This window comes from Micropterus salmoides, unplaced genomic scaffold (genome assembly GCF_014851395.1).
Source record: "Micropterus salmoides isolate LMB-PRFRI ecotype aquatic unplaced genomic scaffold, ASM1485139v1 Ms_hic_scaffold_9, whole genome shotgun sequence".
NCBI classification, from domain to species: Eukaryota; Metazoa; Chordata; class Actinopteri; order Centrarchiformes; family Centrarchidae; genus Micropterus; species Micropterus salmoides.
In genome coordinates this window covers 8,223,513-8,238,080 of record NW_024044681.1, presented here as the reverse complement: position 1 = coordinate 8,238,080, position 14,568 = coordinate 8,223,513, and the positions used below count along the sequence as shown (strand labels likewise).

Sequence of the window (14,568 nt, the reverse complement as noted above, 5' to 3'; positions counted from 1 at the left end):
AAAGATATTAAAACAAACAAAAAAAGTAAGGTTGTCTCCTTTGAAACCCTGATGTTTGTTCCTATTACCAGACTGAGCGATTATTTCCCTGTATTTTGAGTTTTGTGCTTCTTAGCAAATATTCACATGCAAACATGGTAAACTAAGACATGTTAGCATTTAGCTCAATGCACCACTGTGCAGAATGGCAGCTGCCCGAATGCAAACTTCATCAAGTTGATGATATTTTACCTGCAGACCAACAACAAAAAGTGAGACTATTTCATAAACGACACTCAGGATGCTCCATTGGCTTTACTTACTTTACTGCTGTACTTTAAATGTGTGGAAAGTGACACAGTTGAGAAGAGTGACATGGCGCGGGCCTGTAAGACACAATTAATCTTGGTAAATGTGTCAGTGAGGCTTAACTTTATGTTCATTACTTTAAGTGATGGAAACCCCACTCCCGGTGAAAAGTGGGAGCTGACAGGTTGTTTAAATATTAGGTTCACATTTTCACACATCTTAAAAACAACAATCACATGTACATTTGCAAAAGTTTTTGTTGCTGTAATTGTTCCTCCTGTCCAGGCTGGCCTTAAAATGATCCCTTCATAATGCACTTCCAGTGTGTGAGACAAGGGAAAAAATCCACATACATTTCTGAAGCTTAAATGAGGCTTCAGCAGTCTGAGTTAGACAAGTCATCTGGGTATCTGCCAAAGTTATATTCTTTTTAGTGCAGATTTGGCCATGCTTTTTGTTTCCCCGCACAGTGTTTCAGCGGAAGGCAGCAGGTATCTTTGGGAATGACAGTTGATATTGACCTCTTTCTATTGTTTGCAGTATCGTTGTGTCACAAAGTTAAGCAGAATGCTTTGCTTCAATGTTTTATAACACTGAGGCTTCCTAAAAGCAGCCAGCTTAAAAGGATCCTGTTTGTCTGGAGCCACAGAGGAGCCACTCAGACACAGAAGTATCATCAAGACCTTCCCACAATAAATGATTTATTTTCAGTTGTCAAACAATCTAGAGAAAAGAAAAATATTTAGTGACCTGTGTTTATTTACTCAGCTTAGGACTCTTTGTGTTAGAGGCCCTGTGACTGGGTGCCCTCGCCGTGCCGACAGATATGGTTTATCAGTAATGTTACCACCTGTTGCTTGATGTACAGTAACTGATTTAGCACCACCTCAGTGTCAGCTTGTTGTTCACACATTGGTTATTCATTTGTGAGCAAAACCCAAAAGCTTTGGTGGCCATCAATGATTACCTAACATTGTTATATGCAAATATAGCTTGTTCAATTCATGCTATTCTCACATAATCCAGTTGTAAATGTGCCTAAATGTCCGGGATTCGGCTTTTGCTTTTTACAGTCAGCATTCATTGTGTGCATTTTTGCATTGCTTTGACCATTCTCTTTAGGTCCCGCCTTCTCGCACGCCACCATTGGTCTAAACTACATCACAGTCATTATCCTCAGCACCACAGCAACAGCCAAGAGACAGAGCAGCAGATTGCTTGTCAACAGTGGCACATCGGCACCTAGACAGGGTGAAAAATACCCAAACGCAGTGCTTGAATTTCTGACTGGCGGACACGGAGTAGGGAGAAGATGCTTTTTTATATCCAAGCTCGCTTTTCGTTAACCGACAAAGCACCGCCTGGATGGGGCGGGACATTACAAAAAGGTGGACGTGGTGCTACAGCTAACTGTTGAACTCGTTTTGCATTAATGGTTCTGATTATTGTCAAGTTAGCACATAGCATCAGAAAATTGTACAGCATTTTGCTTGCACAAGGATTCAGTGAATGAGAAAAACGTACCATAATAAAACTTCTGTAACTGGAATCAGAATCAGAAATACTTTACTGATCCCCGAGGGGAAATTCTTTTGTCGCAATTGCACTTGTCAAAGGTAGATAGATAAAGAATATATAAATATAAAAAAATATAAAGGTGTGTGGGTATGTACAAAATTGACATTATTAAGAGTTATTATGGTGAACCAAAAAGTACTAGTGAATAAATAGCAGCAGAGAATATTGCACATTAATTATTAAACAGGTAATATTGGACAGAAAATAGATAATGAGGTCCAGTTTAATAACTGACTGAGTGTCAGACACTTAAAGGGAGGAGTTATAAAGTTAGATGGCCACAGGCAGGAATGACTTCCTGTGGTGCATTTTGGGGGAATGAGTCTTGCACTTAAAGTGCTCCTGTGTTTGAGCAGCAAGTCATGGAGTGGGTGGGAGACATTGTCCAAGATGATGTGTAGCTTGGACAGCATCCTCCTCTCTGACACCACCGCCAGAGAGTCCTGCTCCATCCCCACAACGTCACTGGCCTTGCGGATCAGTTTGTTGAGCCTGTTGGCGTCCGCTGCCCTCAACCTGCTGCCCCAGCATGCAACAGCAAACAGGATAGCACTGGCCACCACAGACTCATAAAACATCCTCAGCATCGTCCTGCAGAAAATAGAGACGGCTTTGGCCCTTCCTGTATTAATTAAGTGATAAGCTATATAGGATACTATTATCTGAGATTAGAATGAATACACTAACATAAGCCCTAATCAAACCGTAACAAGACAGAAAATGGTTTTATTTGTGAATCAGTTGAATTGTTGAATCTCAACTAATAAGCTGTTACAAATAGGCCTAATATAAACAATCTGTAACCTATAGCCTAAATATATTTGTAATATACTAACATTACACTTTTTATTTAATTTTATAATATTATACTACTCCTTCAGGTGGATAGAGCCAGATTAGTACACATTTCCACGGTGCCACCAATTACTTCCCCCCCAGCCCCAACCTTCCACCCACTGTGGGTGTCCATCTGCCTCCTGCCCACACTGTCTTCTGTTTTGAAAAGCAGAATATGGTCGCCCTATACAGTATGTGTCCACAATGGGAATTTGTGTTCCACATGTTTTGCTCAGGTGTTTCTGCCAGCATGGTCTCTGGCTGTGTGACTTTCTAAAAATGCTCTCAGAACAGGTTTACCCATTTTTTTTTGTTTCTGCTCATGTATTTGATGCCTTTTGTTGTGTCAGCCACACTTCACTGTCTCGACTCGCATTGATTTTTGCCAAGCACTTTTTAAATCCATAACTCTGCAGGTTGCATGCAGAGACACAGAAGCAGTGGTGGTTTGGTGCTCCCAGGCAGCAGGTTTAATACTGACGCAAGAAACACTGAAGAAAAGAAAGTCAGTGGGCACAGACCAGAGCATCACAAAAAAAAAAATCTTTTCTAATTCTGTTTTCTTTAGAAAACCGACAATAACATTCTTGTTCTTTTGCCTGGGTGTCCAGGTAAGAGATGATATGTACGTGCAGTTTTGCTGAATGTCATACACTTCCCTGCTTCATTACCAGTCTTCCTATTTTATTTTCCTCTCACTTCAGCTGAATTACCACATCACTCTCTTTCCACTCCTCTGAGTGATGATCAGCTCACAGGCTCATCTTCTCCACACTGTTGCCATAGGATCCAGTCCAGGACGGGACCTGATCAGACATGGACTGACAATAATAGTATAGGAAAACCTGAATGCTGCTGAATGGTGTGTGTGTAGGGAGGCTTACTGCCCCCAGATTTCTTCCAGGTCATTATTGTGTGGTTACAGAGACTTTGCCTGGAATTGAACGGGGACCTGACTCATTGCACAAAAAAAGAAGTCGAAAGTTGAAAATATACAACAACAACAACATGTTTCCCAAAAGCCCAAGGTGACATCCTTAAATGTCTTGTTTTGTCCACAACCCAAAGATATTCAGTTTGATGTTTTAAATAGGAGCAAAGAAACCAGGAAATAATAAAATTTGAGAAGCTGAAAATTTTTCAAATTTTTCCCATTAAAAAAACACTCAAACTGATGAAAATAATTTCATAGTTGAAAACTTGTCGGTGAATCATTGCAACTCATACAACGCATGTCAGTGGAGGAAAAGATAATACTGGTCTTACATTAATTGTATACCCAAACATCCAACCTGGCCTCTATGATGTGTGAAAAAAGAAAATACTTCTACTACCAAGTCACATGTAAAAAAACCCTGCTCTCTCAGTGTATCCATAGACCACGAGCAGTAAGGAGGAATTTAAGGAATTTATGTGAATTCATTTCAGCAGTAAGCCCACAGAATAGGTAGAAAATAGTACAGATGCATGCAGAGGGCGTGTGAATCAGACAACAGCAGAGTTTAATTTGTGTTGTTTGGCAAATTCATAGAATATTACTTAGCTGCAGCTGTGTAAATCTGCCGCAGTAGTTGTCATTATAGCTGACAAAATCACCGGCCACCAAACAATTTCACCTTTTAGTTTGTTAACACACTGTTAGTTACGAAAATAATAATTGAAGCCACAGCTTTGCTAATTGAAAACTCCGACCCAACTAGCATTAACATAAAGCTTACTGAACACGCCTTCGGTTTAACATGTTGATGGTTAGCATGCTGTTGTCCCTTGTTCCGCTCAGTCGTCTGAAGGTAGCATGCATATCTTCTTTGCAAGGTGCGAAGCAGTATAGTATTTTCAAAATGTTTACCCGAGTGCATTCGGCATTCTGCTGGTTAGTTCTGCCTGGTGTAGCAGGTAATTTTCCTACGCAGAAATATGTGCTAATCCAAAACACAGGGCCTTCTTCCTGTATTTCCTTTTTCGCTTGACCGCCTAGACACATCTGACCAATTAGCTGACTGGACGTAGTTTGTCATGATGCATGTTGGTTCACTTGGATTTTTTTTTTTTTTTAAAGGGGAAAACGCTCCTAGGTTTACAAACTCATAAAGTGATTTTGACCAGAGCATACAAACTACAGGTGTGAAAACCGCCTAAGCTTCAGGGCTGGCTCTAGCCCAGCTGTGTTAAAGGCAGTGTTGGGCAAGTTACTCAGAAATTGTAATATATTACTAGCTGGTTATTACTCCTTAAAAAATATTATTTCACTTATTACTAGGTGATAAAACTAGCTAGTTATGGTTACTCGTTATGTTATTATATTACTTTCACTACCAACACTCCACAAACATGGCAGTCTCCCCCGACCTTTTAATCATATAAAAAACAGCAGCAAGGGGTATAGTTTTTAAAAAACATAACGTTTCTTAATGCCACCGGCTGAAAAAAAAAAATAAAGCAAGTTAATCCCGACTTTTGAACTACTATTTTTCTGCACATACACATGTATTTACAAGAGCAGTATTCAGTATTTTTACTAAACATACAACGTTACTTAATCACTCTCTCCCGACGAGTCCAAGAATCCCTGGCAGTAGCGGCCGGATTTTCAGATGTAGAAATGTTCACGGTTGAAAGCTTTTTGCTGGTTGAACAGAGATTACAACAGACGACAATGTTCTTTGCATCTTAAACTGTTACACAGTAATGGCAGTAGCTACTTACAGCTGGTGAAAGAACGCCTCCCCCATTCTCCATTCTTACTTTAATTATTGGCTATCAGCTGACATGAACACTAAACACTAAAATCCGGTGCCACTGACCTGAGTAACGCAGCGTTACTCGGATTAGTAACTTTAATAATATTACTGTTTTGAAAGAGTAATCCGTTACACTACTAGTTACTGGGAAAAGTAATATTATTACAGGAACTGTGTTATCTATGCTCCCAGCGTCCTAACCCTCTAACCCCATTTTGTCATGTTCTTATGTGCCATATAAATCTGGGGAACATACTGAAGGACCCTGGGAGCATAGGAACCCCTTAAACAGGCTGCAGGAGAAACCTGATGGAACAGATGGTTGTTGTTTTGGACCCCTCTGGATCAGTAAATACCTTTTCCAGTGTGCCATTCAACAGCTTTCTTTTGGTGACATTTCAAACACCATGCCTTGATTGCACTGAGATTTCTGGATGAGAAATTGACTGAAATTGGTTCATGTCCCCTGAAATGTCATGCATGCTAAAACAAGTTAAACAGGTTAATAATTACTGAATATGGCAAGGTTAAGGTTGTTGTTTTATCATGTTTTTGTAACATTCAGCTAACTTGTTTAGAGTGGTTTCTCAGCAGCATGTTTAACAGCACAAACCAAAAGCTTTATGTGCTTCACAAATCAACCACACATGGTGACAGAAGCAGGAGATATCAGCTCAACAACCCCACTGCATTGTTTAACAGATTTTCCATGGTACAGCTGTATGGAGTGTTTTCACGTGACATCCCTGAATACAGAAGTTACCACGGTTATTCCCTGCTGAGTGGCAAACCAAACAGTCAGCATATGTCTTTGTGCATTCAAAGGCGCTGCTATAATGGTAAAGAGCTGTGGTGCAATTGATCAGATTCAGAAAGAAAGAGTGTTTTGACAGTGGTGGAGAGCGCTGTCAAACATATGGCATCAAAATCTCCCTTAGGTGTTCAGTTAGATTGAGATCTGGTCAATGTGACGCCCATAGCATTATGATTCACATCATTTTCATAGTCAAACTACTGAGTGAGCCCTAGACTTGTATGGAACCATCTGCAATTGTTATGGTAATAAGCCCAGGTATTCATATATTTCCTTTATTTTGTCATCCTGCCAAGTGATATATGTCAGAAAAATAGTCCTTACCCTTTACCCCCCCCACCTTGTTTTTTTCTCCCCACTTTGTCACTCTCTGCTCCAGGAAATCAGGTTGGTTGTCTCAGTGAACTCTTTTCTTAAAATATACTTATGTAGAAGTGCCTTTCCTGATTTTAGTTGATTTTATTTAATTCTATTTTACATATATATATTATATTTTCTTTTAACTGTTTCTTGAGTTTTTTCTTGCTTTGTGTTGTTTTTAATGTCTTTGCACTTGTTAAAGCACTTCGTAACATGTTTTTTTGAAAAGTGCTCTATAATTATTATTATTAATATTATTATTATTATTATTATATTCAGAGACACCACTTGTTGAGTAGTTTGGCCACTTAGCATTGGTTGAGGGGGGTTGTATGACGCTGGAAAATGACATTAAGGCCTTCCCTCTATTTACTCATTGAACAGTGTCATGAAATGTTTGCAGCAAATGTAATCTGCCCTTCAGTTTTCCGACCCTAAATGGAAAATCAGATTTAAAATTGTCATATGGTTGAACAAATTCAGTATCGCTGTGACAGTCCATACAATAAGATCTGACAGCAGGAGCTGAAGGTTTTAGTTTATGATGATCTCAGTCCCCTGCAGGAAGAATCGGACTTAATGTATATTCTTAAGACAATCTCTTAAAATTATACAAATCAAGTTGTTTTCAAATACTATCCTGCTTAACTAAATGTATTTGCTATTTTCCAGGGTGGATTTACAGGATATAGCCTACAGGTGTTCATGCACCTTGAAACCAGAGTTCGTCTTTTTTCCGAGCTGCTGTGAAGGCAGCACAAGTCGTCCGCAGGTCATAGAAGTTTTCATAATGATTTAGTTTCGCTTAACTTTGGCTCATTCTTTCCATTTTACTGCGCAGTCGATCGGCCGTGGTTACACAAGGGAAACTCGATAGCTTTTATAGAAACATTACTTCCCATAACCAACCCCCCCCACACACACACACACACACGCACACACACGCACACACGCACGCCTCTCAGGCGGAAGCGCAGCGGTTCGCTCCCCCTAGCGGCAGAGCGCGCAGCCGAGGAGCGTCGTAGCGCCGGTGTCCGTCCCCCTGTCAGAGTGAAAGTTGTCTCCGCTCTGAAACGCGGGGGGTTCGGGACTCGCTAGTTTCCAGCGCCGCTGCTTCACACGATTTCTCCCGGAGAGATGAGGCGGAAAGAGAAGAGGCTGCTGCAGTTCGCCGGGCTGCTCATAGCGGCTCTTCTTTTCCTCCCCAACGTCGGGCTGTGGTCTTTGTACCGGGACCGGGTGTTCGACAACTCGCCCGACACAGTGGACGGTGCGGGCGGCATCCCCCTGATACAGGTAAGCGGCTCGGCCACGGGTGGCTTCGGCGCAGCGGTGAGGTCTTCACGGCTGCCCGCTGTGTGTCAGTTGTCGCGCGTGAAACAGCTGCGACGGCATCCGGCAGAAATCCCTCAAATGTGAGTTTGGTCGCTGCAGAGGAGGCAGAGCTTTGTGAAACGCTGCGTGACTCCCGGTGCTACTGTGCTCGCCTCAAGCGTTTACCCCCCAATACCATCAACTTTACATTCCCATACTGTGCGTGTTTACGTGCCCATAGTGTGCGTGTGTTTTACAAAATGAACATCCTTGTTAACACTGTGTCAGCAAACAGGATGGATGTGGAGCCACGTAGCTAACCCGAAGCTGGGCGTCGCAGTAAAGTTACAATAACACGGACTTCAGGAAGTTAATGTGCACCAGGCGGTGCTGCGTTCACATGCTGACAGGCGTCATCGAGCAGTTAAAGGTGCAACATGAGGGTCAGATTTAAGAGCAGGGTGCAGACTGTGTCCCCGGTGTCATCACTCTTTTTCCATAGTTTAAAGCCCCCTTGTGTAGAATGTGTATCTTATTCTAAGCATGCAGGGCTGCAACTGATTATTCTCATGGTCAGTTAATCTACAGTGGTGTTGATTCATTATTGAGGAAATGCCATGATCATTAAAACTGTTGTACATTTTCTTTTGCTTGATAGAAATTAATTAACTGTTTCCTTCAAGTTATGTTGATGGTACAAGGTATTGTGGGAATAGAAGTGAGACCCGTCTTGGTGAGAACTGGTGCAGTTCATGTGATGGCAAAGTCAAAATTGCAGCCTAAGCTCTTGTATCCCCTCTGTTTTACTCATGAGTACATTTAAGAGAGTTTGTTTTGTATCAGAGATCCTTTAAAGACTCCACCCAGAACAAAACATATACTGCGTCACATCCATCCAAAGTGTTTTATGTCTTGGCTCATCTAATAATGTATTCATATTTTTCAACTGCCCTTTCTGGTTGCCATCTTTATTTGGTTGAAGTGATTAAGTCCCACTTTGTAAAAAGGGTTTAAAATCAATTTGTCTGAACAGGAGATTTTTGTACTAGCAGGATAGAAGAGTCTGAAAGGATTTTGGCATTTTTTGTCATTAGGTTGTGGATTTCAAGGTTCAACTTTACTTCTTTTTTTGAAGGAAACAGAAGCTTGTTTCTGTGACTTGAGTTGAGTAAAAAAAGATGAATAAACAAAAGGCACAAGCTGGAGCTCTGTGTTGTCTTGTTGGTCCACATAGGAATTCAAAAACCACACCAAAATGAACCCTGTTTGGCAGACACTTGTAGCTCCTCTAATTCAAATGCAGCGAATCTACTGAAAGAAGGCTTTCACTGATGGTGCGTATGTGCATGTGGGTTAGTGTGAGTTTTGGACGGTGGTGGTGTTTGTCCAAATCCAGCAAACTTGCTTGACTGGATTGATTGTAGAAGTTTGGTGAAAAGGACCAGTCGAAGGCAGAGTTCTGATTTGATGTTTTTGCTCGGGATTCTTCTGAAATGCGTGTTACATGTATCTCTTCCAGCAGAGTAAAATCAGATACCTCTGTAAGCAATTATTTTCATTATAAATTCATCTTTCCATCTGTAAATGTTGACAAATCCCTGTCACAAGTCCACAGCGATGTTTTCTATGTCTTGTTATCAGAAGCTAAAGCTAATTTGCAGGCTGAATTGTGGAAATGATAAAGCCAGCTTATTTTGCACTGATCTTCTCCAAGGATTACTTTTCTCAGCTCGTTTGGATTTGGATTTGATATCTTAAATGACAAGAGATGTTATGACGGGGATTAAAGGACATCTGCAAGGCCCGGGACAAGCCTGTTACATAATAATAAGTTAACTTTACACTGTTGGATAGAACACAGAAGATAAAATGAAGCCGCGTGAAAAAGTGAGCTAAAACTAACACAATATGTAGTAAAATACACAATAAAATGCACGTTAAAATCATTGTACGTAATAAAAAACACACATGCAGACCGGTTGCATACAGGTTACTCCTGTCTAAACAGGTGTGTCTTTAGCTGCCTTGTGAAAGAAACCACGGAATCAGGAGACCATACAGGTGCAGGCAGAGCTATCCAAAGTTTAGGTGCAACAACCTCAAAAGCTCGACCCCATGGGTCATAATGCAAGTGCGTGGGACAGACAGTGAGTTTAGCTCTTTTGACCTTGGAGAGAGAGCTGATGTGTAAAGGCATAGCAGCTCAGCAACATATGCAGGGGCCTGGCTGTGCAGAGCTCTGTAAGTAATTGCGAGGATCTTGAACTGGATCCTATATGCGACATGGGGCCAGTGAAGAGGCCTGAGGATAGGGGTGATGTGAGACCTCGTGAGAAGCCTCGTGGCAGCATTCGGTCATGCCTGCAGATGATCAAGGGCAGACGTGATGATAAGAGATGAGAAGTGTTAGAGAGTGTTTCCAGTTGTCGATGCAGGATGAAATTTCCGCTTGGACAAGCATCTCTAGTTCAGCAGTTGAAATTACAGATCTCAGTTTGCTGATATTTCTTGTTTGAAAAAAACCTGATTAGCATAACATGGGTGTCAAAGGATGCAGATTAATTTAATTTTATTTTTATGAGAAAACAGCTGTGAACCTTCAGAACAGTTCAATAAAAGACGGGGTCCTAAAACGTGTGACAAACATTTGGAACTAGTTTAACAAGGTCCGTCTCAATTACTTCCTGTCAGACAAAGATGGCAATCGTCAATAACAAGTCACCTGTTAGGCAGTCATCATTATTTCAGTTTATTTATTCAGAATCTGACATGTTGAGTCATTGTAAGCAGCTCTGATTCATTCCTGCCAAGCAGTCGTCAGCTGTCATCATCTGAGGCGAGTCTGACTCTGATTCTGAGGCATATTGTCTCGTGATCAATATAGTGACTAGATGAAGCGCAGTTTGCCCTTTTCATTAAATATGTGTGTTATAGGGCTTCTGCATGTTTCTTCACATGCAGCTGTTGTCTGCCACTTTTGTCCTTTAGTGGCTCTGTTTTCACATCTCGCTGATTGAACAGATCATCCACGTGGCCCGCCTCAGATGCAGATATGCAGGTACAACCCCGACCTAAGCACTGCATAAGAGAGTCTTTCTCTGAGGGGTTGACCTCTGTACTCCACTAACAAAACTGTATCTAATACAGCAGCTACAAGCAGTGTAAGCTGTAATCATGCGGCCATGAATACGGTGCCTGAATGAGTATTTCATACCGCTTTAGCAAACACGAGCTGCCACAGAGCTTCCCCGCCGTGACAGTGACAGAAAGGTAATTTGCACATTTCCCGTCTCATATTTAGGATGCCTGTTGAAGCAGAGGTGGCTCAGCTTCCACCTGCCTGCTCCAGCAGCTCAGGTTAAGTGGAGGTTAGAGAAGATGAGAGCAGTGGATAGAATTAAAAAAGAGGCAGCATAGTCTGACCCGCACCTGCTGTGCTGCTCAGCTAACTGCCTGGCTGACTGGACAGACGGTCTTCACTGGATGAGATGCATGCGTGTCCCGGCAAAAGCCTGGCAGACTTGTGCAAATGCATTTACTTCCCCAAAATGTTCCCATCCAGCTTTTGTTGGACAGGCAGGAGTGGCATCACCAATTTTGTAAGATCAGTTGAGCGTCATGATGTCTCAGATATTTTAAACACGTTCCACCATGATGGATTGGGGAGCCTTTTTGATCTGGCAGAAGTCAGCAGGCTGTGTTGCCATCCAGATTTACATTTTGACGAAACAATAAATAAAAGTTAAGGATGATAGTTTGGAGCAGGAAAAAGCCGAGACCAACCATCAGTTATCTCATGTACACAATGACATTGACTTTGTCTCAGTAGTCTCTATGCTATTACTGGTGAAGGCTGCGCGTCCATGGGCCGCGATTGGAACTTGGTTCCGCCTATACTGATATACTTGGAGTGATTAATTGGTTGACCTCTAGAAAGCACACAACATCATTGATTGTTCCTGTCACCAAAAACACTCTCCGCCTCCAGGTTATCCATGCTGATGTAGCAAAGAGAGGATGTGCCAGTGTTTTCATCCCGCTGGACGATGTGATGAACAGACTCTTACCAGCAGATACAGCTTAGCTGCACTAGGTAGCCAGCGAGCAGCACAAAGTTCACTTATCTGTGCAGATAAGCAGCTGGCTGTAAAAAGAAACAAGTGAGCCCATGTCTGGGGGTTACGTGTTTGTCCTGCATGCCTCTACAACATGTAACATTACACAGCCAGTCACCAGCATTATTAGATCTTGGTGCAAGCATGCTGCATGCTTATTGGCTCACTGATGCTGATGAGATTTACTCCTTAGGTATCTATTGATTAGGCATTTTTCAATACCCGTTAGTATCAAGCAGTTTGATCGGTGTCATAAAAGTATCAAAGTACAGTACCCTGGCCTGGTTGCAGCACCCGTCATCCATCCCTGCAGCACCCACTTTGGGAAGTGTTCTGCTCCAGACCCAAGATTTAATGAGCCAAAACTCAGTTAAAGCCTGACTTTTTACCATGGCAGACAGGTTTCATATGCAGTTCCTGATGTGGAGCTTTGAGCCTTTTCTTTTCTCTTCTTTTCTTAAACAAATGTGATTTAAACGTGATTTTCCAGCAAATCCGAAGTGAAAAATGTCTGCATGTTGCTGTACTTAGTCTACCTTCAAACCTCAGGGTTCAAATCTACCAAATCTAAGCTAAAAGGCTTCACTGTTAAAACCTTCCAGCCAAACAGTTGCGGATGAAACCGGCGTGAATTATTAATTACATAAATGAGAAAATGAATCAATAATTCCTCTAGCAAAGGTGTTCATCTTTTAGTCATATGAAACAGGAATCGCTTTTGAGCTCTAATAAAGGGATGTCATTATTTTTGACATTTGACTAAATGATTTGCCAAGAAAAATAATCACTGATTGCTAAGCACCCATGGGAATGCAGATAAGTAGAGACCAACCCTGCCTGAACTGTTTGAGGTGGGTTAGCCCCAATCAAGAAAGCCATGCAAGAAAATATCCATTGAACTACATATACTGTAGTATAGATTTCCGCATATATACACAGTTTGATACCTCCAGGTCAGGTTCCATTTTTGGGGCAACTTGCCGGTGGATTTTTCTCTCGCTAACTGGATGTAATCAGCTCTGATAAAGGTCCAGAAGATAAAGTGTGCTCTTAAAAGGAAAGTTGGCTGAGATTCACGGCCCAGTCACACACAAATGAGAATCATACAGGCGTCTGTACGCTGGAGGCTACATTTATGAGCCACACACTGTAGGCTGGATTACTGCTCATTCATCACTGCAGGACCTTGTGTGTTTCGCCTCTGACACATGTACAGTACACTTCCTGAGACCCACACACACACTTATACAATACTGCTTTTAGATCCCGTGGAAGGTCAGTCAGCGACAGTCTGGTCTTATTAATGAGCAGAGCTCAAAGTAAACAAGGGCATCTATGTAGAACATCTCAGGACAAGGAGAAATCCCAGATGAAAAATATTGCATGAACATCTTTAAATTTCTCATGTCTGCCTGAGAAGTCAGATTTTAAAACCATAGCTTGCCATGCAAATGACTGTAGAACAAACCGATTTACTGAATAAATACCTCCAGTGCCTCAGTCTGATTTTGATTTCCCTGGCTGTCTGCTTGTGATGTATTCCTACCCCTCAGTCACAATGCAAATTAGATATTTGTTTGACCCCTCTGTCCTCCAGGGCTCACACAGGCCTTAAAAAACATTGAAAATCTGACATTTGTCCTTTTGAGGATGTATGTTGTATCTAGCTAAAACCTTTTAAACACATGTAAGCTGCAGGCATGCAGAGATGTGATGGAATGATTTGCTTTGTAGCCTACATTCTTATTAGAAAAGCTACCATTTTATAGCAACATAATCGCAGGGAAAACCTGTAAGTCCTCCTGCATGTACCGATATCATGTTTGTGTTCATTATGCAGCCACTTGACAAAGAATGGACAGGATCTGCTTTCTCTTTCAAAAGCTTACTCTGCAATGAAATGTTTAGCAGGAGGATTTGACATGTTTCTTATCACTAAAACTAAAATACCAGGAACTGGGCCAAACTACACATATAAAGCCATCTAAATGTCCCGGATTCCGATGCCCCTGTAGATGCCTCTGTGTCTGTGAGGCCTGGTCGGTGCCTTTGCTTGGTGCTCCGGTAGTATCGAACTGTTTGACCTGCAGCTCCCTGTCTGTTTCCTCTCTGTTGCTATTCTGATAAACATTAGCGTTGAATAAGAGTTTAGCCTGTGGTTCTGTGAAAAATCACTCCTTTCTGCTCTATTGACATCGTGTGGGAGAGAGGGAATTATGTTTCATGCCAGTAGCAGGCAGTGATTTCAGAGTGCTCGGGAACCTCGAGGCTGCACCTACAGGAAGCGCGAATCCAAAGTGCACAGAAACAAAATTTAAATTGAATGGATTTAGTCTGCTCTCGCAAAACACTCTTACGGATTGCACCACACATGCAAAAGGATTTGAAGAAAAACCGAACCTCCTCAAGGCACATTTTGGAATTGGGAGTAATTTCAGGCTGCAGTGAATTGAAATTGAATCCTGCAAACATGTGAGGGAAATGGGGGCTCTCTGCAATTAAGGAAATTGCATCAGCTCTA

At 41.8% G+C, this 14,568-nt stretch overlaps 1 protein-coding gene across 1 annotated transcript in view; it reads left to right on the top strand.

Moving 5' to 3' along the window:
- Positions 1–7,755: 7,755 nt before the first annotated feature.
- The window catches only part of LOC119895159 (polypeptide N-acetylgalactosaminyltransferase 10-like), a 101,635-nt gene continuing 94,822 nt past the window's right edge, over positions 7,756–14,568 (top strand). Inside the window, exon 1 of the mRNA XM_038708061.1 lies at positions 7,756–7,914. Within this exon, the coding sequence (XP_038563989.1) occupies positions 7,756–7,914 (159 nt within the window). The remainder of the gene's footprint in view (positions 7,915–14,568) is intronic.